Below are 24888 nucleotides of genomic sequence, written 5' to 3' on the forward strand. Positions count from 1 at the left end.
ACATCACATATATAAAGTTTATTTTTTTATTATCGAGGGTAGTTGGGAGCGCTAGCTTATTGAATAATTAATGACTATAGTTGTTGTAAACTAATTGTATACAATTCGCTTATACTAACAAACATTTTAAACATTAGTTATCCTTGACTGAAACAGTAAATAAAGAAAAGTCAAACGATTTAAGTAAAAACCCAAAGAGTTTTAACATCGATAATAATTCTTAAATATATTAAATTTACAAACTTAAAGTTAAGAGACGACTCAGCAACACAGATATTTAAAAATATGTAAAGTAAACATAATTTTAAGCAACAATACACGCAGAAATACAGTTCGCAAAGCATACTTACCAGATCATAAGCGTACGCCAGCACACGGAACGTATACGCGGGGAGGTTGAGAACGACGAATACGGAAGATACGATGAGGAGCATTCTCGTTACCCGCTGCTGGGCCCGCTGGCAGGCCAGTAGACGCGTGCAGCGGTCGCGTCGCCGGCAGCGCGGCTGCTCATCCTTCAAGAGCCGCTGTCGGATGCGCTCCAGCCGCCACACGCCGCACATTATCATCGAGTTGAGGATTATTATGCCGGCCAGGGGGATCGTGAACGACACTATCGTATCTACCAAATTGAAGCGAGCCGCGTGGTCCAGGTACTCCCTGTCTATGTTGCAGTCGTTCTGGCTCGGCACGGCGAATCGTATGACCGGAATGTTCAAAATAATTGAACCTAGTACGATGGAGACTATGACGTATCGGGCTCGTGCGACTGTACACATGGCGTTTCGTTTCAGTGGGTAGATGACGGCAACGAAACGCTCTAATGTAAAGGCCACTACGAGCCACGCACTTAAGCAACATGACACATATGAGATGTACACGAAAACTTGACAGAAACCGCCGCGATAAAATATGCCAGTTATTTGTGCTGCGCTTAGCCATGGTGGCGTAAGCTGCAGTAGGAACACGGTGTCCGAGAGAGCGAGAGCCGAGAGGTATTGACTGGTCGATTGCAGTCTTAGTTTGCTAATGTAGAAGACGTAAATCGAGACCAAATTTCCGATTACACCGAGGACTACCAGACACGGTGTATAATAAAGATAAATCGAAGCGACCATTTGAATCGACCAAAGATCGAAATCGGTTTGGTTGGCGCCATTGTTAATAGTTTCAGCGGTCGTCGTAAAGTTACTTGCGATACCGTAGGACATCGTGGAAGCCATGGCGCGGCGTACGAGCGCCGCGCCCATCCGTCTGGAACTGCCGCTACTGGGCTCGGGCACCACTATTTAAGGAACCCGTTTGAATGCGCGCCGGACACGAATCCTGTGCAGAGCATCCCGGTGCATCCTCGCGCTTTAACTACGCCGGGCGCGTGGCTTTACTACTTATATTGTAGTCTTTTAACACATAATAAACACTAAAGATTTTCATTTTTTTTTTTTTTTCATTATTACTGTGTTATAATATGTATTCTATTTTATTTTATTACTATAGTAGACTTTGTAATATCAAATTACACACAAATGACTCAGTTTTATTCGCATATTTTCATAATAAATTTCATATTTCTTAAGTTTTATGTATCTAAACGCTATTATATTTTCGTACCTTTGTTTTCAGTTAGCTCATAAACACAACGATTGCAAACTCAATAAATTAATATAACACTTTTTACAGAATCTCGTCTATTTAATATGGGAAATTTTGTGTCTTGTATAATATCAGTCTATAAACGTCCCAACGCTGGTTCTGCTTTCACCGCACTGCTCCTCAATGACATAAATTAGGTCACGGTTTTCCTAACTGAGTGCGTGATTAATTTTTAATAATAACAGTCTGGTCGTACGCGCACATACAACGTGTAGTGTGCTGTACTTACCGATAATAGTTAAAGCTCAATACAGACGCGGTGCCTAGCAACAGGATCACTAGTTCCAACGACTACGTACATCTAAAAGTGCCTTCCGTCCCGTTTTCTCATTATTACTACTACAGTTCTTTAGAGATATTTTCATAGCCTGTAATCTTCCTGGATACAATTTCTTAAATTAATTGTCGGAAGCAATTGAAAAATATTTTACAATGAGATTAATAAGTGCGTTCAGGGGAATATTAAAAGTTCGTAGAACTGGAAAATAATGTTAAAAGTCTTTCATTCTGTATGTTTCAAGAGCGCGTTCTGTTTCATTCCCAGTTTTATGGTATTCCCAGTTATAAGTCCTCTATTGTTAAACTTTGATATGTGTTGCACAGTAAATTACATAGGTATTAATTTACTATTATGAATTGCTTTAATTTCCTGTTATTTAATTCATTACATTCTAAATAGGCGATTTCGTTGATTTGTAACATTCCTAAAACAACAGACAATCGTACATGCATTTAATATTATGTCACCGTTAAATCTAAAAGATGAGTATTTTAATCGTTAATTTTTCCCGAAAATCATTCATGTCTAAAATTCTGGTGATTATTTCATTACATTATTAAAATATTATAATAGAAATTATTTCATTTGTAATGTCAAAATCACTAATTATTATTTATGGTCGCAATGTGGTAACTTTAAAGTAGTCTATAATATATACTTATACATATATATAAATATCTGTGCCCACGACTTCTTCCGCGTGGAACAGTGACTTAGTACAGCATTTTTTGGATATGACTTTTGGTTAATTTTGGATTATAAACACCGTCGTTTGGGTATTTAAATGTTCAGCGTGATTCTTTAAATTGGCATATTTTTTTTTTATTTATGAAGCGATTGACATGAATCAATGTTAAGTGAAGCTTTCCACAATATATTTGTGAAAACCGCATCTAAATAGGATAAGTCGTTTCTCAGATTAACGTGAACAAACATTTATATTACACTAGCTGACCCGGCGAACTTCGTATCGCCTAACAGTGACTTTTAAGTATTATCACAAATCTTTTGTATGGGAGTATAGAAAAGTGTTGTTTTTAGACTTTTTCAGGAAATTTAATTTTTTTTTTTTTTTTTTTTTCTCTCCGTAAGAACCATCCTCGTACTTCAAGGAATATTTAAAAAAAAGAATTAGCGAAATCGGTCCAACCGTTCTCGAGTTTTGCGCTTAGCAACACATTTAGCGACTCATTTTTATATTATAGATTTACATTTTTACTATATCTATTGATATGCGATATATGTCTCAGTTAGTCAAATTATTTGTTTAAATTAATTCAGTTTAGGAAACTCTCTCTCTTCTCGCCATATTAAGATTTTTTTTAAGAACTAGATTGTCTTTATATGACCGACACAGATCCTCCATTATCTGATAATAGCGAATCAACAAGGAAGTGCTGTTAATATCTTTACTACCCTAATCTTCTACATATTAATACGTGTACCGCTTTTTAAGAAAATTGCGCGTACGGAAGAGTATGAAATTTAACACACTTATAGTTTATATAGAGAAAGGAGTGCAGAATATTTTTTTTTAAAATCATGCATAAAAAATACATCAACCATAAATAAAAAACATTACATACACTATCATGTATTTGACACACACACACACACACACACGCATATATGTATACACTTTTGTTTATTGATAAAATGTGGTCAAATTGCGAATAGATTATAAAAGTTATTCTTTATTTTAATAACCGTTTGTTTTTTTTTTATTTCAATGTCATATAATTTTTTTGAAAAAATAGGAAAGTTTACAAGTGTAGCCTTTACAAAATCTGTGATTATAGAAGTATATATATATATATATATATATTCTTTGACAACAAAACCGTAATAATGTTCAAAATTACAATTTCAATTAATTATGGTCGAATTTCGACCACTCGTCTATATTATTATTTGAATTTTTTTTCAGTGTAAGTTTTTAAAAAAAAGCCAACTGTATGTTTCTGTAAAGGGCTGTATGTTTGTGTAGACTCTAAAAGTGTAACTGTGTAAAGACTGCGCACTTAGTATCAGAGTAGCGCGTAGCTTTGTGGAATAATTAATGTACTAGTATTAAAGTATAAATAACAAATATTCTCAACGTTTTAGCTCGACTGAAAGGTTTCTATTACAAACGTTGACTTTTTATTAAAAGTTTTGTTATAAAAGATTGTATCAGTGTCTTGTTTTTTATTTTCTTTTTATAACTTATTCATATACATTAGTAATAATCGTAAGAAAACTTCTGTACGTTTAAAGTAGAAAGGATATAAACACTTTATGTATCATCATCATCATCATCATCATCATCATCATCATCATCATCATCATCATCATCATCATCATCATAATCATCATCATCATCATCATCATCATCATCATCATCACTGTGGAACTGTGTCATCCCTTAGTCGCCTACGACACCCACGGGAAGAGAGGGGGTGGCTATATTCTGTAATGCCGTAACCACACATCACTGTTTATGTATAATACAAATTGTATGCTTGTATTTATGTACGGTAAGCCTTTGATTCTCGAGCCATAAACCAATATTGTCTGATAAACGGACTAGTATTTGTAGCGAGTAGCGAAGCAAACGAACTGTCTATTTGCACGCATTTGTACGCTTACTCGACCGTGTGCGGCTAATAATTAAACGTACGTTAATTGTTATAGTAATTCCTCTCGTGGAACGACTAACTGATATTTGGTATCTAACTTGATTGATTGAATTTTTAATTTGGAATTTTGTCGTACATTTTTTTTTTTTTCATAAGGTATTAGCACAAAAGGATCGTAGACAAATGTCGTCAATTATCGTTGGTTTAATGTTTAGTAAAAATAATAATTTAGTATTACATGTGATAACAATGATAACAACGTATTAATTTTGTCTTCTAGCGTCGGAGAAAGGTCGAGGCACGCTCGACGTACTGCTCTGCACTACCTACTGTCGGTCGCAGCTCTACTTGTCGAGACAGCTCTCCCAGCTTCACCCGGAACTTACGATGCCGATGTTCTCAGGTGCTTGTAACGTCTAAATGACTCGATATTATAATAAGTTGATAATGACGAAATGTGGTATTTAATTGTACCGTTATATCGAGCAACAGTTTCGATAACATTCCCTATTACAGAGAATACTTTGTAAAATTATTATCTTTTATCTATCCATCGAGACTCGATTGGTAGACAGGTTTTTATGTAATACTTATTTTAGTATCGGAAGTGGGGGATTACAAAAAGCTTCCGTTCATTACTCAATATTCTAGGAATCGTTCGAATTATTCTATAAATATCTATTTGATTTACACTATTGCAGGGCTGCCGGCGTAGTTGATATGAATTACCATAGCAAATAGACGACATTTTTTTTGTAGACTAGTGAGTGAACGCGAGATTTAACGTTGTTAATAATATTCTACATACAATGAAATTTGTTTATGCTCAAAATAATCACTAAGTAACAACTTCGTAGTGGACAAATTAAACCTACTTATAACGACTATAGCCATGGTTTATTTTGATAATTTCGCAATGCTTTCCTCAAAAAACTATAGCCTAATGTAATTTTGGTACAAATTTACACCCACCAATACAAAAAAAAGACAAAAAAAAAAAACAAAATAGTTTATTGATAATAATAAACCAATGACCCACGTGAGTATGTGGGAATGACAAAAGTTGTCTCGAAATGTATAAAATATTATAAAAATGATATTTAAATAATGCAGATACTTTGACACATGAGGTTCTCGTTGCAAATACTATTTTTCACTTATGTGTACTAATCCCCGCCTACCTATAATATTTTTATAGATACTGGCTATTTCCATAAACAAGCGATTACCATGAGTTAAAAGTAAAAGAATAAGTAAAATTATATTGATTAATTATTTATATTGTGGTCGCTACTTATTACATAAACCAATTAGCCCAAGGCTATTTATTTAACTTTTAAGACGACACTTAGTCTTTTTAATAGTTAATATAATTTTCTCAGACTACAACCATCCCCTTTCATCAACGAGTGGATCAGGGTCTTAACTCTCGACTGAATCAATGGTGTATCTGCGCTGGGCCAACAGCTATCCTCAATATAACAAATAAATTCCATACTTCTTCGTGAAAAGTCGAATAAATTTAATAAAGTTCAAAATCAATAACGCTATACGGGATAAACAATGTTACTTTGACCTTTTGAAGCTTGTTTTAAAATTTAAATACTCTGATCGTCCTCATTGTGTTGTAAAAAATTGTAGGCATCAATTTTACGTGGCTGGGCTTTAGTTTTATACTGTTTTTTTTTTTTTAGTATATATAATCTTTCATCAAGGCGCTCGTCTATAAAGTACTCTTTCATACTCGGCTTTCATATTTATTCCTCTTCATACGTGGTCATCCCGTCATACATCTTTAACAAACACTGAGTTTGCTGATTTTTTTTTATGGAAAACTATTTATAGTGTAGGTATTTAAATTCTATTCTTTTTTTTAATATACATTGGTATATTTAACATACACTAAAGGTTAGTTGCTGCCTATTATATTCTTACGAAATCGTCTCCTTTTTGTTACTAACCCATACAAAATTTATAATCATTATCATATTTAAATAATATATTCACTATGCTACCGTATAGTGTACTTATTTAAATTATAGTTATTATTATAATTACCTATTTACCAAAGCTTAGTTACAAGCGATCAATATACAAGCCTAGTAACTTACATTCCATCATTTAGAGCTGTGACACTAAATCCACACGGAACTTGTCGAATATTATATTAAAATCGATCTACATACACTGTCCACTAACCCGCAGTGGAGCAGCGTGGTGGATTAAGCTCCTATCCTTCTCTTATATGGAGAAAGAGGCCTATGCCCAGCAGTGTGATGTTACAGGCTTAATGATTACATACACGCTGTCAGCGCTCTGTTATGTATGACCAGGCCATTAATCCATAGAGAATTCAGTATACCGGGATCAACGAGGCCTACTTGACTATTACCGGATCGTCATTCGATTAACTTCGCCTTATAAGTCCTTTTTGTGAAAGTACCCATTTACCGACTTATATTCCCTGGATACCTATATAAAGCGTTCAGCTCAATCAGTAAAAAAAACTTAATTATAATAATACAGAATAATGTAATCTTTGAATGGCTTTGAAATACACAGGCCGAAGACGGGCAGCAGCGTCTTCGGTGCGACAAAGCCAGCCCTGCGGTCACTAACCCGCTTGCCAAGCGTGGTGACTATGGGCAAAACACATGAGTTCACGCTATTTTTGGCGTAAACTTGTGAAGGCCTATGTCCAGTAGTGGACTGTAAAGGCTGTAATGATGAGAATAATGTAATCGTTCTATTGAAATTATCGTTGTAACAGATATACACACAGTAAGTTAACGTTGTTGTTTTATGGCACTGACGACAGAAACTCTCAACTCAAACTCTTTGTTACGTAGCCATAAGGTTTAGAGAAAAAATCAGACATAAGGGGGTCTGATTTCACACAGGTACGTTTATTTCTGTAAATAAACTTTAGCATTTCTAAAGCACCTTAAATCCACAAGGCTTCATTGTACGGTCTACACTTTGTCTGCCATCTTAGGAGATCGTATTAAAAAATACAGATAATAAGACTGCCTGTGGAAGACATAGTATTGTGCCAGGAACGCTCAGTTGAATGCTATTCATCCGAAGGAAAACGGAGAAAGATTTTTCTAAAAGCCCTTCAAACCTAATCTGGCGTGGGTTGGGAGTTTCTGTGTAACAAACCTTCGATGTCTTAGACTAGGATATATATATATGATATGTCTTTGGATTAGGATATTCTTTGCTTAGTTCCGTTTCAGAAGTACTACGAGTGTTACAACATTTTTTTTAAACGTTGGATGTTGAAGCTTTTTTATTAGATTCTTATTTTCATTACAACTCGGTCTGAACTGGAAATTACTCTCCGAATAATACTTGTCTAATTAATTTCCATACTAATAATTAAAGATGTGTCGATTTATATAATATAATTATTAATTTGATCTTGTATCATAGAGATAACAGCGCGGTTCCAGACCGCTAGGACGGAAGTACGCCAGCTGCTCCTCCAGTATCTATTGCCTTGGCTCGTGAACATCGAGCTGGTTGATCCCAACGTGCCGCCAGCCAATCCTCTATCCTACATACAGGTAATAGTTTCTCTATTTTTTTAGTCATAAAGCAATAATGCTATTGGTTTTATTTGTTTCAATCTATATAATTTTTAGGTCTTAAATCGATATTTATATGATTTAATATCAGATGCGTATTTTATTAAAAAAAAAAAATACTCATCTGCTTTATAATAAAATAAGTCTGTATCATATATGATTATAAATTAATAAGCCTAAATGATCAGCCTTCGACGAATAAAACGGTGACCAAATCACAAATGCTTTGCTGCGTATAATGAGTTCGATATTCTCCTGTTAAAGATGGGTGCGAGTTGTTGGCTCCCATCGATCTGATTCACGGCAGGACACATTACTATAAAAACTACTTTTTGTCGATTTTATTGAATCGTGTTTTGCGATAAAATGTCTGTCTCGAAACAAATAATAAGCAATAAACACGTTTTACGTATGCGTGTGTGTGGTGCGAGAGTAGTCGCCTAAAACACCTACGACTTTCGGATTCGAATCCCGCTCGAAATGGATTATTGTATTTGTAGAAATATTTCTTTCCGGTTCGGATGTCTGTCCTTGTGGGTCTCCCCGCCGTGCCTCGGAACGGAGAGCACGCTAAGCCGTCGGTCTCGGTTGCTATCATAAATACCTGATAGCGATCGTTACTCATAATAGGGAACATATCTAGTTAACAAAATATAAAACTCGGTTCATATTTTGTCTATTTCCTTCACAGACTTCAAAATTTTCTACAAAATTTTATTGAAAATACTAACTTGTGTAATAATAAAATACTTGAATTTGGTGATATGTTTCACGTCACAATTAGAACTTCGTATAAACATCACGAAATTACTTGTAAATCACAGTCAGCTTTATTGGTATAGGTTGAATATGGCAGTTTATTTATTTATATGTATTTTTTTTACATTGTATACAACTGCTTGTTGCTAAACAAAAGAAAAAAAATAATGCGCTAACAAGAGAGACACTAACAAATTCACAATAAATCAACAGCACAGAGTAGAAACAATTGTCAGTCAGTCAGTCAGTCAGTCAGTTCAGCCTATTTATATTCAAACAATTGAGTGTTACATCAATTATATAGGCACATACGAAATACTTGATAGTATTTCGTTATAAAAAAAATCGTAAAATAGATACACATAGAATTAAATCAATGAAAATAAAATTAATACAATCAAGTTAAAAATAAAATTATCAAATTTAAATTAATTAACAAAATTAAAAATGATTCGATAAAGTAAAAATTGTTACTACAAAATTAAAATTAATACGAAAGATTAATAATAAGAGTAGATCAATCAACTATAGATTATGAAAGTTAATAATATTATTTTCTTTGTAGTACTACGCGACTGAAGCGGGCCGCACCAGCAGGCGAGAAGGACTCGGCTCGGTGGAGGCTACAGAGATGGTCCTTAACAATCTCTTCTACATCACTGTCAAGGTGAGTATATATGGCAGTCACTGTACAACTTAAAATATTAAATTAATTAAACTATCTTTATACATCTAAAATGGCGTGAATGTGATAAAAAAATTAGCGTTAATGAGGTGGATGTATCTAATTAGAATTCGGATTTTTGCATCGTCTTTCTGTGCTATATTACTATATCTAAACTTGACTATCATATACAAGATTAATAGGTAAAAATAGCATGACTTTTTTTTAATCATTATTGCTACAATTCTAGATAAAGCCAATTATATTATCATATCGTACTATAGCAAAAATATTACAATACCTTTCGAATAAACCCTAACTTAATATTACTATTAAATTGATGTTACAATTCCATTATGATTACATTTCATGCATTTGCGGTGAACTTTTTATAATAAAAATACTTTCATAAATAAACGAGGAGTCAAAACTTGTAAGCTTCGGTACGGGCAAATAACACGTTAAAAGGGACGTCGAGAGGCTCCCGCTGAGTGCTACCGCTACAGCCTCGCTGATTTCCTTGACGTTTTGACTGGAGCCTGGTCGTAACGTAAAACAATTTTACTTTGCGATTTGTTGTTCCTGTATTTCACAGTTTTCATTTAAATGATTCTTCTTTATTATATTTATAAAAGTTTAAAATTATTTTCGTTAAACGTGACTGAATGTACGAAAAAAAAGTTTGCATTTCAAAAATATAGGAAGACACTGTCACTAGAAATACTTATAACAGTAGAAGTACTTTTACAAATTGATTATAGAATACTTTCGATGGACTTATTTATATAATTATAATAATATTTATCGTAAAATAATTTCGTTTAAACGACTCATGATGAGATGACAAGATCGTAGCTGTGTGTCCTAGTTGACAGCTGTAACTCTCAAACAAGGTTCCCCTTGACCGTCGCTTGAACTTGACCTTATTCGTCCTCTCACTGAAAATTCCGACTCGAGCGAATCGTCTGCACTTTCGTGGCTTAAGACGGTGAAATGGAAATCGATTTTGTTATTGGTATACAATTATAGCAAAGATACAGAAGCAAACAATCGCAACACCAAAACAGATCTCGGTTGTAAAGATCAAATATTTTTTTATATATATATAAATTATTGTGTACGTAAAGGTTCTATTCATTTCTAGTATGGATCTTTGACATACCCTACCTACATCTATAAAACGAAAAGTGGGGATCGTCAAAATGAAAATCATAACAAACCGGAAGTTCAATTTATGTTTCTAATTGAATGCAAACCGATATTTACAATGAAACATAGTCGTCTAACAATAATTCATCGCAGAGATAAACCTCATCGATACAAAATGAAACGATCGAAACCCGATTTTTATTAATTATTCCAAAGGATTGACACGTGTCAATCGACGACTCGCGAGTACGGGGAGCCGAAACGCTTGCAATTTAAATATGTTCGTTTCACAAAAGTAAAATGTATCTTTACAAACCACATTGGTGAATGACTGGCTACTGGCATGCCTAAAGTTTCGTATGACGTCAGACGTGCCGTTTCGTTCGACTCACGTGAAATTAGCTGCAACGTTATAATTGTTTAATTTTATTTTGACCAATGGTGCTGTGGTCACGATTATTATCGTACTGGGCTGATTCTATCGCTGCTCATGAAAAACATCGTATGCTTGTGTTAATCGTGATCTCTTCTGAGTGCCTTTATTTTACTATTTTGAATGACAGTAATTTTAATATTCTTTGGTTTAAAAAAAGTCCGCGTTTTTTATTAGAAGATTGTGTTACTATATCTATTGCATTAAGTTCTACATAGTTAATATGTACGATTTTATTTTTATGTACCCACACATTAGGAATTCTAAACATTTTTTGAATATCATATCAAAAATTGACCGCTCCAGCGGGATTCGAACCCGCGTCTCCGACTGACCGTCGTGACGTGACCGTTAAAATCGTACATATTAAAAATAGCATGGTGTCGTCTCCTGTCAAAGATTTTCATTGTAATATGAAACTTTGAATAGTTACGGGTCTCTGTAAAGAACTCACTATAGACGGCGCCACGGTTCGCTTAAACCGAAAATAGAAATCATCATATCAAGAATTTCGCTCTGGCGGGTACATCGTTCCATAGCTTAATTGGCTAGTACACGGTCAGTCGGAGACGCGGGTTCGAATCTCGCTGGAGCGGTCAATTTTTGATATGATATTCAAAAAATGTTTCTATATAGTTGATGATTAATAAAAAAAGATATTACTTAAAATGTTTAATTTGATTAATATCTGATAACTAACGATATCCCTTCTACTCTTACCCTACAAATTAAATCGTGATATTTTTACATCATTATGCATACAGACACTTTTAAATCATTACAACCCTAGTCATCTTGAAATACACACGCTAGCGTGATAGGATACTTAATATAAGCTTCATTGAGTAATACGTAATGAATACCGTGTATTCGATTCGAGATTATTTACAACAAGATACAATCAAAGTAGCGTATGCATTATTAGAATGGACATTTATTTTAAATTATTAAATGGACTATACTTAGATTTTTATAATTAAAGAGACAGATTTCTCTTTCATTATTAATGAAGCAGCACAGCTGTAATATCTGGAATGGAAGTCTGAAACAGCCCGACTAGGGAAGTGCTAACACTAACAGATCACAGTGAAGTAATACTTACCCTTAAGTAGTGTTGCGTTTCTGTCAAGAGAAATATCATCTAATATCGGTAAGTTTCACACATTAAAACCTTACTGCTAGTATAAAATCGATTTTAATTACAAAATTTTCCGAATATTAAAAAGTTAATCGAAATACAGGAAAGTTTCATATCATAAAATTGATCGCTTTGATCGTACGATTGAATCGTGCCAATTTCAACGTTTCCTTTGTGGGCAAATAGCCATCGCAAATTTTAAAGGTACATTAAATTAATTAATTTGTCACCTGCAGTAGTCGTCCGACGTCACTTAACTTTAAATAATTCGTCCTTTGTCGTTGAACCCATTTTAATTGTATTTCACTTTGAACGAACACTGTCAGTCTTACAATCATGATAATTACGTTTAGTGAATTGAAAAGTTTTAATATAAATAGTAGTAGCAGGTAAATAATGAGTGTGTTATCATACATACGTGTGAATTTTCGATTATAAAATCCTTTGAATGAATACAAATAAAAATACTTCCTACAAAAAGACGATAACAAAATGATACATTTCTTATAGCCGATTAAAATAGATTAGTTCATGGGGTTCGCTTAATTAACTTCAGACGTGTCGTCTACATACTGTACCGTGACGTATACGATTATAGTTTGACGCTACTACGTCTCCTCCAGTACGTGTTCTTCCACCGAATTAGAACAAATCAATACGTGGAAAATATTAAGAGCGGAAATTTCTATACTATAATTTGAGGAAAATTTCTCGGAGAACAACTTATTTTCGAAATATTATTGCTGTGTTTTTATTTTGGAATTACGCTTCAGCCTGTAATATCCCACTGCTGCGCATAGGCCTATTTCCCCGTGTAGGAGAAGGATCAGAGCTTAATCCATGACGGTTGGCGGATATAATAATAAGATTTATTTATTTTCTCACCACAATATTGCTAACAGGACATTATATGGGTACATAATAACATGAGCACTAATATTGTGGGAGACTGGTGCCTAAGCTAGGCTCGAGGCCTGTGTTTCAGGACATCAGGACACCCCTTAATAAAGTGCATTTCAATTACCATCATACGAGCATTGATAATTTTTTTGTAAACAATGTAATATGAGATAGTAACTTTATATAAATTATTTTGTAATTGGTAGTAAATATTTAATTATTTTATAAAGGGATTTAATATTATTTGGGATAATCTCGATACTAATCGGCTCGATTTAAAAAAAATATTTATACGTAAGACCATCGCTATTATCAGGGTTATTAGCTGTAAAAGTTACGACAATATAAAACGAATTCAATAATTCTAAATGTGAGAGAAATCGCACGGGTCGTCTAGTATAACTTATGAAATGTTTGCACCTCCCCATACCTGTGTACAAACAGGGTTATACAGCCCATGACAAAATTATGTACCCGGCGTCTGTCCACGCCTTACGCAATTAAGGCGATTACAGCACCGCCGCTCGACATACGAAATTTTGTTTGTTTTACTTAACATAATAATCGACTTACAGTAGAACCAGTAAGTGAAGGTGAAACTCATTGCGCTTAACCTAGGAACTTTTTCATACCGAATGAAACGTTTCCTTTATAAAAACGATTTAATCGCAAAAAAAAAAAACGGCGTTACGATGCTCGCCGAATCAGCTACTAAATCTTATATATAAAATTCTCTCGTCACAATGTTAGTTACCATACTCCTCCGAAACAGCTAGACCGATTTTTATGAAATTTTGTGTGCATATCGGGTAGGTATGAGAATCGGCCAACATCTATTTTTCATACCCCTAAGTTATTATATTAGGGGGTTAATAACATTAATGGCAAAATATAATATTATATATTTTAATATAATTAAGCGATAAACAATTATTGTAAACCTTGCGAATTTTTTTTTATAATAAAATAAATATTTTTCATCATAATTCTCGCTAAGAATCCTTTAAATAACTTATAGAGGCAAAGAGATTTTCGTAAATATATTTTAATTAGCGAGCACGCAATATAATACAATATTTTGAAATGTGTAACGTTCCACAAGTATCTATTTGAAAAACATATCTATTTTTTTGCCTTATTAAACATCTGAGCCAATCGTGGAAAATAAGATTCGTATTTGGAATATACGAATCTTTACAATCTGCACGTTTCTGATTTTCATTGAAGTGTACTTTAACGTTTAACCGTATTAAATATTTATCACATTTTTTTTTTGTTTTTGTAATAAAATGTATTAAATTTATCAAATTTTAACCAATTTTTATTTCATCAAAATCTTTATTATATTACACACATTGTCAGTGTATATTCCCATTACTTAGTCTAAATACACCTGTATAATTGAATGTGGAATTAGGTCCTAGTTAGTTAATATATTGCAGACGGTACTAACTTCTAGAAATTATAATTCGCATAGTCCGCTTATTAAACCTGATACTTGGTTAGTTTCAGTGCGCGTTTGAGTGGTAAATAGTACGGTGGAATAATTTGCGGCAATAGCGAAATATTTGTAGCGTTAGGGTTGCAAGCGGAGGTGGGGTGAACGGGTGTATCACGATCAAACTCGCCATTGTTTGTGTAATCGCTAACCTAAGAGTTGCAGCTCGCACTTGACTTGTTATTACCGGATATGTATAACGCATTACAGCTTAACAGCACGTATGTCGATTTTGAACTAGGTATATTATAATTTAAATTCATGTTTTGATCATGTATTAAGTGTGCGAAGAAGGTATAATTAAACCAGTTATTAATTACATGTACAATAATAACTAAAGTCGCCTATATGCGTTTTTTTTTTACATGCTTAATCCTATCTTTTGTCGTCTATTATTAAATTTGTGTATTAAATAAATTAATGGTTTGGTCATTGAGTTTTAAGTTTTAATCGAGACTAGCTGTGCCCGCGATTTCTTTCGCGTGGAATTTAACAAAAAAGTTATTATTCAGTTCGCAGAGTTATAAAATAAATAAATTTCTTAAATAAAAGTAGCGAAAGTTACTCCATATTACATCAGCTATATACCAGAGAAAGTCCCATCAAAAATGGTCGAGCCGTTTAAGAAATTAGCCGGAACAAACAGACGAACAGATAAAAATTTTAAAAAATACTATTTCGGTATATGTACCGTGTATACATCCATATGTTATCCATTGTCTAGATATAGATTATAATATTTCCAATCGTTCTCAACGCCCAATAGCTATTATGCAATAAAGTGGTTAAATTAAATACACACAGCGAATGAAGCGTAGCGGTGCGACACAACTCGTACAAAGCCTCTGATGTGCATTAACATTATTGCTTAAGCTTATATTATAATGACTATTGTGTACATATTACTGAGTGGAGTCATATTGATTAATTAATTGTATTTTATTTATCGTAACACGAAATGGATAAATAATTCAATTGTTTCATTTACTGTACAATAATATTTGTATATATTAGAGAAAATAACAAAAGAAAAATTAAAAATAATCCCCAAGCCGGCTGGTCCCCGTGGGGAAAAAGACCACCACCCTCCAAATCCCTCAACTAAATCACTGAAAAGAACCGAGAGAACGGATATATATATTGCGACATTAAATGTGTTAACTTTAAGAACTAGTAATCACTTAATCGAGTTTGACAAAGCATTGGATGAGATCAAATGGGGTATTATTGGACTCAGCGAAATAAGACGATTAGGAGACGAAATAGAAGAGTACGATAACTATATTCTGTATTACAAAGGTGTGAAACAAGGATTGTATGGCGTAGGGTTCATAGTTAGAAAACAACTCAAAAACAAAATAGAAAGTTTCCATGGCATATCAGATCGAGTTGCGATATTAAATATAAAACTAGCAGGATATGACAAGCCCTGGTCTATAATACAGGTTTATGGCCCTACAGAAACATCGGATGAGAGTTTAAAAGATCAGTTCTATGAAGATCTTAACTCTGCACTACAACAAACACACAAGAATATAATTGTCATGGGTGATTTCAACAGCCAAATAGGAAAACGAAGACAAGGTGAAGAAAATATCATAGGTAACTATAGCACTGGGAAGAGGAATAAAAATGGACATCGTCTGGTTAATTTCTCTTTAGAAAACAATCTCACCATATTAAATACTTTATTCAAGAAAAAGCTAAAAAACAGGTGGACCTGGATCTCACCATGTGGGAAATACCGAAACGAAATAGATTATATATTGACAAACAAACCAAAATATTTTATAAATACAGAAATACTTAGCGTCAACTTTAATACCAACCACCGAATGGTAAGAGCAACCCTATATGGCAAGACACCAAAGCAAGGACGAAAACATATAAAGCCACCCATGCAGGTTATAAACTTACCAATACCGGATAAGATACTAGAGAAGCTAAAAACTGCCTTGGCTGGTGTTCACGAACAAAAGTCTGTGCAAGATAAATACGATAAGCTCGTGTATGAATTACAACATATTATCAGTGAATTATCGACCTCCAGCAAAGTAAAAGATAAATTAGGTACGAGAGCCGTCACTCTGATAAAAGAACGTAGAAATATGTTACTTGATAGGAAAAATAAAGAAAAAGAAATAGTAGAAATAAGCACAAAGATAAGACATGCAATTAGAGAACACAAAAACAAAAACTTGACGAGAACTTTCATGTATCATATACAAAGAACGGGTGGTATTAAAAAAGGGCTTAGAGAACTGAGAGAAAAAACTAATTGGATACCAAACATTTCAGTTAAGAATCTTAAAATAACAGCAGAAAGACCGAAAATAATGAAAGTCGCTACTGAGTTTTATCGTCACCTATATTCAGAAGAAGATAATGCCCCTCAATCTCAATCTGATAATGAACTGCAACAATATACATGCGAAGAAGAAATGGTACCGGAAATATTGGAAAGTGAAATAAGATACGCTATTAAAACCCAAAAAAAATGACAAAGCTCCAGGTGAAGATGGAATTAGAAATGAGTTATTAAAGGGTACTTTGGAAGCTATCACAGAAATACTAGTACACCTTTTCAACCTGATACTAATCAGGGAAACAATACCTGTACAATGGACCCAATCGACCATCATACTTTTGCACAAAAAAGGAGACAAATCAAACATCGAAAATTACAGACCAATAAGTCTATTGTCCAACCTCTATAAGATATTTGCCAAAGTTATCCTTAACAGAATTTCATTAGTCTTGGAAGAAAACCAACCGCGAGAACAGGCAGGTTTTCGCAGCAACTTCTCAACTGTAGACCACATACACGTTGTCAAGCAACTTTTAGAGAAATGCAAAGAATATAATAAAAGCTATTACATAAGTTTTGTTGACTACAACAAAGCATTTGATTCCTTAAAACATAAAGCAATCTGGGAGACACTAAAAAGTCAAGGTGTTCACTGCAAGTACATCAACTTAATTAAAAACATTTACAAAAACAGTACCTCGAGAATACGCCTAGAGAGTACAGGAGAATGGTTTAAAATAAACAAAGGTGTAAGACAGGGTGACCCACTTTCTCCAAAATTATTTGCAGCCACACTAGAGAGTGTCTTCAAAAATTTACACTGGGAATCCTTTGGCATCAACATAAATGGCGTGAAACTCAACAATTTAAGATTTGCCGACGACCTAGTCATTTTTGCAGAGGATGCTCAGACCTTAGAACTGATGTTACAGCAATTAGCAATTGAAAGTGGGAAAGTTGGTCTTACCATGAATACAACTAAAACAAAAATTATGAGTAACAGAAATAGAGAAAAAATCTATGTAAACCAGTTAGAAATAGAATATGTTAACGAATATGTCTATCTAGGCCAAATCATATCACCAAATGATCAAACCAACAAAGAAGTGGATCGACGAGTCTGCAACACGTGGAAAAAGTTTTGGGCTCTTAAGGATATAATGAAAAATAGGGACATTCCAATGACTGCCAAGACTAAATTACACGATACATGTATCTTGCCATGTATGATATATGGATGCCAAACGTGGGCTCTGACTAAAAGGAATATGGAAAAACTAGAAACATGCCAACACGGTATAGAATAAGTATATTGCATATAAAGAGGAAAGACAGACAGCGATTAGTCACAATTAGAGCCAAAACAAAAATATATGATGTTAAAATGAAAATTAGAGAACAGAAATGGCGATGGTGCGGCCACATGGCAAGAAACAAGTTTCGGAAATGGACCAATGATATCACGGATTGGTACCCAAGGGATGGAAAACGGAAAAGAGGACGGCAACATCTCAGATGGGTAGATGACATCGAATCCTTGGCAGGAACTACATGGCAGCGAAAGGCCATAGACAGGAAAATATGGAAGGGAATGGAGGAGGCCTATGTCAGGAGACACACTGGGGATTGAGAACGGCTACCGACGACGGGTGCTTATATTATCCTTCAGTAAATAAAGGCTTATTATTATTATTATTATTATTATTATTATAATATTTGTATCGATTGCCCGTCCAGTTGTGTATACAATTTGTCAATTGTAGATTTCTTGTAGCATATGTATTTACTCGTACTAGTGGTCGCCTAGTGGTCAAAATCCGACCATATTTAATTTAAAATATAAGTTTGAATATTGAACAAAAGAGTAAAAAAATCTCTTCCGCTTTCAATAAGACAAGCTCCAACGAAAGCTTGTTTTAAACAACGACAAAAGCAGTACATATACGTCGCCCGTTAAGTCATAACTGTCGTGATTTGTAGTTTAATTTATGTATGCTATATATATATATATATGTATATATATATATATACATATATATATATATATATATATATATATATATATGTATATATATGTATATGTGTGTGTGTATTGTTATATATAGTTTATGTATAAGTTATATGTTTATGTAAGTCTATCATATCGTAGTTTATATCTACGTATGTCTGATAATGCCTCGTATTTTTAGTATTAAACATGTAAACAATTTGTTTAACGTTATATATTATTGATTTTTTCTCCTTAATTTATGCTCATTTCTAACCGCTGCTATACACTGTTGAGGACATTGTAGAAGCTATAAACACCCTAAATTCTAACCTGAGTGCTATCACCAACTGGGTTGGAAAAATGGAAGGAAAAATGGAAAACATTCCTACCGATTAAGACTAAAATATCGCTAGTCAACAATCTTATGATGTCAATCTTGATATATGCAGATGCATGCTATCCAGACTTATCGGAGGAACTAATTAACAAACTCTACCGTTTGCAGAACCGCTGTATAAGGTATATATTCAGTTTGAAGTAGTTTGACCATTTATTACAGTATCGCTCAAAGCTTAGATGGCTTCCAATAAAACATCGACGTAACCTACATATTCTGTCCCTCCTCTACGCAACCCTTTTCTGTCCTACTTCACCGCTTTACCTTCAAGAACGTTTTTCTTTCCTGGCAACCCTGCTCTTCCTGGCACCTCTGCCTTCGCTCTCAAAACTACAACAAATTGAGTGTACCAGTTCGTAACTCGAGTTCGTATTTAATAATTAAAACTAGTTCATCTAAACTTGCTTTTGTATATAAAGCTAGGTCATCCGTTTGTTTGTTTTACTGTGGTAGATTCAGGTTTATAAAACTTTTTGCTTTATGGACGTTGTTTACTTAGGAAATATAAACGAATGTAAACGCGGGTACATATTAATTTGGTTTGCTAACGCACAATCATACGAGTACATACTTTTAGAAAATCTATTTATTCTTTATTAACAGGTTCGAATAGTATCAGTAATGTTCTGATTGAAATGTATATATATGATTGATAGTATTATTTTAAAAATCTATCCTTGTACATGTAAAAAAGTACATGCATCTCAGAAAACTACTGTATACTAGCTGACCCCGCAAACGTTCTTTTACCATATATGTTATTAACCCCCCTTAATCCCCCCCCCCCCCTTATAACCTAGGGGTATGGATGGATGTTGGCCGATTCACAGACGTACGCGATATTCAAATAATCTAATTCGCACGTCAATTATTTACTTCCTAACTGCAATTTCTATTATAGTGTCCTATACCCAAAGGTTGTCTGGAAGAGATCGCTCTTTCAGCGATAAGACCGCCTTTGTACATCTTTCAATTTATGTTTTTTTTTGTTGTTTCTTTTAATGGTGTACAATAAAGAGTCTTATTATTCTTGTTATTATTATTACGCAAAATTTTTTATCAAAGTCGATCCAACTGTTTCGGTGGAGATGGTAATTAACATTGTGACACGAGAATTTTATATTTAAGATTATTTTCACCTTTACATTTTATTTTAACACAATATCTAAAAAATATTGGGATATCGTCATTTATCAGAGTTTTAAGCGCTATATTTTAATGAAAGTTTTGTAAGAACATTATACTTCTTCTAACTGTTAATGTATTTATTTATTTGACAAAATTAAATCAAATATAAAATATATAATGTACACAAATTAGCGTTTAGTGCTATTTAAATAAAAATATGAATGTTTACAAATGCACGAGTAAATAATATTCCGTGGTAGTCGGTATCTCATCACTCAGCGGTAAAGCAATAATGGCTTGTGCAGCGATCGCTCGTTCACTGTTCGTTACCGACCTGCAGTCTGAGCTAACACGACGACTCTGACAGAATCATTATGCGACAAATACGCCGCGGCCCTTTGAACGATCCCCCAAACGGGATGTTTCACTACATACCCGCGATAAAGGACTGAACACACTGGTTTGTCGTCTGTATCGACAAAATGAACTCACTATACAAAATTATATCTATTACTAGCTGATCCCGCAAACGTTGTTTTACCATATATGTTGTTATGTTATTAACATCTTAATCCTCCCCCCCTCACGCTTATAACTTAGTTGTATGTAAGTAAAATAGACGTTAGCCGATTCTCAGACTTACACAATATGCACAAAGAAATTCATAAAAATCGGTCCAGCCGTTCGGAGAAGTATTGTAAATAACATTGCGGCACGAGAATCTTATATATAAGACTGTGTTTTATATATAAGCTGTGCCCGCGACTTCGCCCGCGTGGAATTCAACAAAATAATTATTGTTCAGTTCGCAGTTATAAATAAAATCTAAAATAAAAGTAGCCTCATAAAATATTAATTATAGTATTTATAGTTGTAGCCTAATAAAATAATAAAATATTAATTAATGTATTATGCAATAAAGTAGTAATAGAATCTAAAATAAAAGTAACTATACTTTTGTATAGATTATGTACATGTCATAGAATATGTTCGGTTATCTAAAATTAAATATTTTAGGAATAACAAAGTTATTCTTTAGATTTGTGACTTGTCCGTTAATGTAAATTATCTTCCTAGTTCTAACAACGACATTATCTTTTTGTTTAGTTTCTAATATAATATAGATCTCTCTACGAGTTACGATAGTTTAAATTCGGAAATCGAAATCAAATGCAATTCACATTCTAAACCTGGTCTAATCTATTGTCGCACCGTACGAACCCCTAGTGTGTATTTACCTTTGCGTAACTGTCGGCATTGATACGGTGCTCATATAATAACAACCCTTATTTAATTTTGTTTGTATTTTTCATTTTTTTTTTTTTTTCATTAGACAGAGTACAGAGTATTCTTTTTACGATGTCATAATAAACTAAGAATAGTCTTGCTAATTAAAATTACCGGAAAATAAATACGCAATTACCTCTCTACCAGTTACAGTACCTAATAGACGATACTAATCGTTAATGATTTAAAGGAAAATACTTGAACCATAACTAAATATCGGTTTCTGAATCTAATATGTCACTTAAATAAGTTTATATATATTACATTGTACATTTATGCATTTATGCATTTATCACTTTATTTTAATAAAAATATGAATATATTTGTAGGTGCAGTTAGGAAAAAGAAACGAATGTGACCACACGACTGACGTAAATCATCTTTAGCTCCATCTATATGTCTTTATCTGAATTTTACTAATACCCGATTTTGCACACCTACAAATCTCTGCTCTTGTAAGTCCTAAGGTTGGCTGGTAGAGAATGCTTCTAGCATTAAGCCCGCCTTTTGTACAATTCTTTAATGTATTGTGCAACAAAGTATTAATAAATAAGTAAATAAATATATGTATATGTATAATAAATACATATATATACATATAGATGGACCCCTATCTCTTTCTCTCTCTCTTGTCCCTTTTTTTTACGTGGGGAAAATCCATCCAGCGCGGGGGCGCCAGAGGGTTATGTCAGACTCCTACTGACTAAAAACCACCACGTGTGAGCAGTCGTCCGCCTGGGTGGGGCGAGATGGGGTCGCGCTAGCATTCGCCACCTCATATACGAAACGTTCCGCTCTTTGTCTACCTTCACTAACATATACTTCCCTCTTAAGTTCCGGTCACCTCGCCTGACCACACTTTTCGTATCGGTCTCATCAAGCATTCGACACCTTACTCCCCGAGTCAAGCGCGCGTAAAGAAATTTTGATTCAAAAATCCTTTTATTAGGAAGAACGATTAGAGTGTAATGCATGACGTTGACACGTTGCCACAATGGTTGGCTATAAAGTTGTGCGCTTTTAAACGTATATTTTATTGTAAATTGACCTAGTTTTTGGAAAACTAACAGCTAAGTAGGTCGTGTTTACGCTTAATGATTTTCTTTTTTATAACCGTTAAAGCAGCATCAGCAGCGCAAAGCATTTTTCTTATAAATTATTATTTTTAATTAATATTACAATGTTTTTGTTATCATAGTTCTCCGACAATCATCCGAAAGAAATCGAGGAGCTGTGGTCGACGCTGTGCGCCTGCTGGTCGAACAACCTCAAGGTCATCATCAGATACCTCATAATTGTCTCAGGGATGGCACCGAACGAACTACTGCCATACGTAAGTATGATATAAACTTAGGAGCTGGCGTACAACACGTGTAACCGCAGTGTTTCAATCTTAAATTAGAGAGCTAATAATAAACAAAGGGTAAATCTGATTTAGTCATTCGTTTTTAAGTTTATTGATAAAGGGCTATATTTTATTTAAAAAAAAGATTTTATTAGTTTTTTTGTATGGATAGGTGTAGATTAAGAAATATAGTTACAATAATTCATTTGTTACTTCCTTATGTGTAATTTATAGATATGAGATGTAAAACATTTCGAATCCTTGCTTTCTAACATATGTCCCATAACAATCCATTGCGTGTAATATATTTATCGAATTCAAGAACTATCTATTTGTTGTCGCATTATATATTACTATCTGACTCGGCAAGCGTTGTCTTGCCATTAAACGCTCTTAAAAAATAGGGGTTGGTGGTAGAAGGGTAAAAATTTAGGGTTGTATGTATTTTTCAATGTAATCTATATATAAACAAATAAAATTGGAGTGTCTTAATAAAAGTAGTAATTAAAATAACCACTTTTTACTAAATGCATATGGATGTATACACGGTACATATACAAAAATAGCATTTTTAACGAGTTTTGTCCGTCTGTCTGTTTGTTCCGTTCTAAGTTCTAAAATGCTGAACCGATTTTGCGGGACTTTCACTGACTAGCTGATGTAATAAGAAGTAACTTAATTATTATGTAATAAGAAGAAATTTAATTATTTTATAACTCTGCGAAATTAAAAATAATTTTTTTGTTAAATTCCTCGCGGACAAGTCGCCGTCATAGCTAGTAATAAAATAAAATTAAAAATTTTGTCAAAAAAGTTTAAAAAAATATTTAGATGTGTGTCACCCTAATCATTTAGCGATATGAAAAATAAATGTTGGCCTATTCTCAAATCCCGCTATGCTCACAAAATTTCACAAAAATCTGTCAAGCCGTTTCGAAGGAGTTTGTTAACAAACACCGCGACATGAGAATTTTATATATTAGATTAGAATAATGCGAAAACCAATATTATTGACATATCAAAAAAAAAAAAAATTTCGTTGCATCTACTTCGCTACTGAATTTAAATCGATTTCAATAATGAATATTTTTATAGTGATGTAAAATTGAGATACAATTTATGTTGAAGATTAGAATTAGCAAGAAGAGACGATTATGAAATTATCATTTTTTAACTAAATAAAATGTGATTATAAGCTCCAAATAACAACGCCCTAACCACAAATTATCGGACACAAATGGTTAACTACAGGTATATTACAAGCTTTTTGATAAATATGATGACATTCGACATGTTATGAAAGAATGCCATGCGTCAGTGACATAAGACTCTATTTATATTAACTAAGACAAATATTACTCAGTATAAACTAAAATACTAATATTTTCATATACAGTCTGGCCACAAATACTTTTACAATTAAAAATAGTCAAAATATTACATTTGAATTTGGAATCTGTAATTTTTTATGATTGTTCATTATGTTTTCTCATTTTGGCGCCAATACATTGTAAAATATTTTGTGATATTAAAATGGAACAAAGCATAAAGATAGTTACAGACAGTGAAGTACAATGAGCGGACTTATGGCTATTAGCCATTTCTTCCAGACAACCCAGACATAAAAAGGAAACTTATTATCTAAATTGGGTAGGTGGTGTAGATTTACTCGTATAATAAACTTACATACTAATGTCTACATTGCAATACTTATAGAAAATACATAAATAAATAAAAAGAAGAAAAAATAT

At 33.4% G+C, this 24888-nt stretch overlaps 1 protein-coding gene across 1 annotated transcript in view; it reads left to right on the plus strand.

The window, feature by feature from the left end:
- The window catches only part of LOC123668479 (protein furry), a 151964-nt gene that overhangs the window by 79237 nt on the left and 47839 nt on the right, over window positions 1-24888 (plus strand). The window contains 4 exon segments of the mRNA XM_045602209.1: window positions 4832-4954; window positions 7987-8120; window positions 9466-9567; window positions 22991-23125. Coding sequence (XP_045458165.1) covers window positions 4832-4954; window positions 7987-8120; window positions 9466-9567; window positions 22991-23125 — 494 coding nt within the window.

The sequence above is a fragment of the Melitaea cinxia genome, chromosome Z, assembly GCF_905220565.1.
Source record: "Melitaea cinxia chromosome Z, ilMelCinx1.1, whole genome shotgun sequence".
NCBI classification, from domain to species: Eukaryota; Metazoa; Arthropoda; class Insecta; order Lepidoptera; family Nymphalidae; genus Melitaea; species Melitaea cinxia.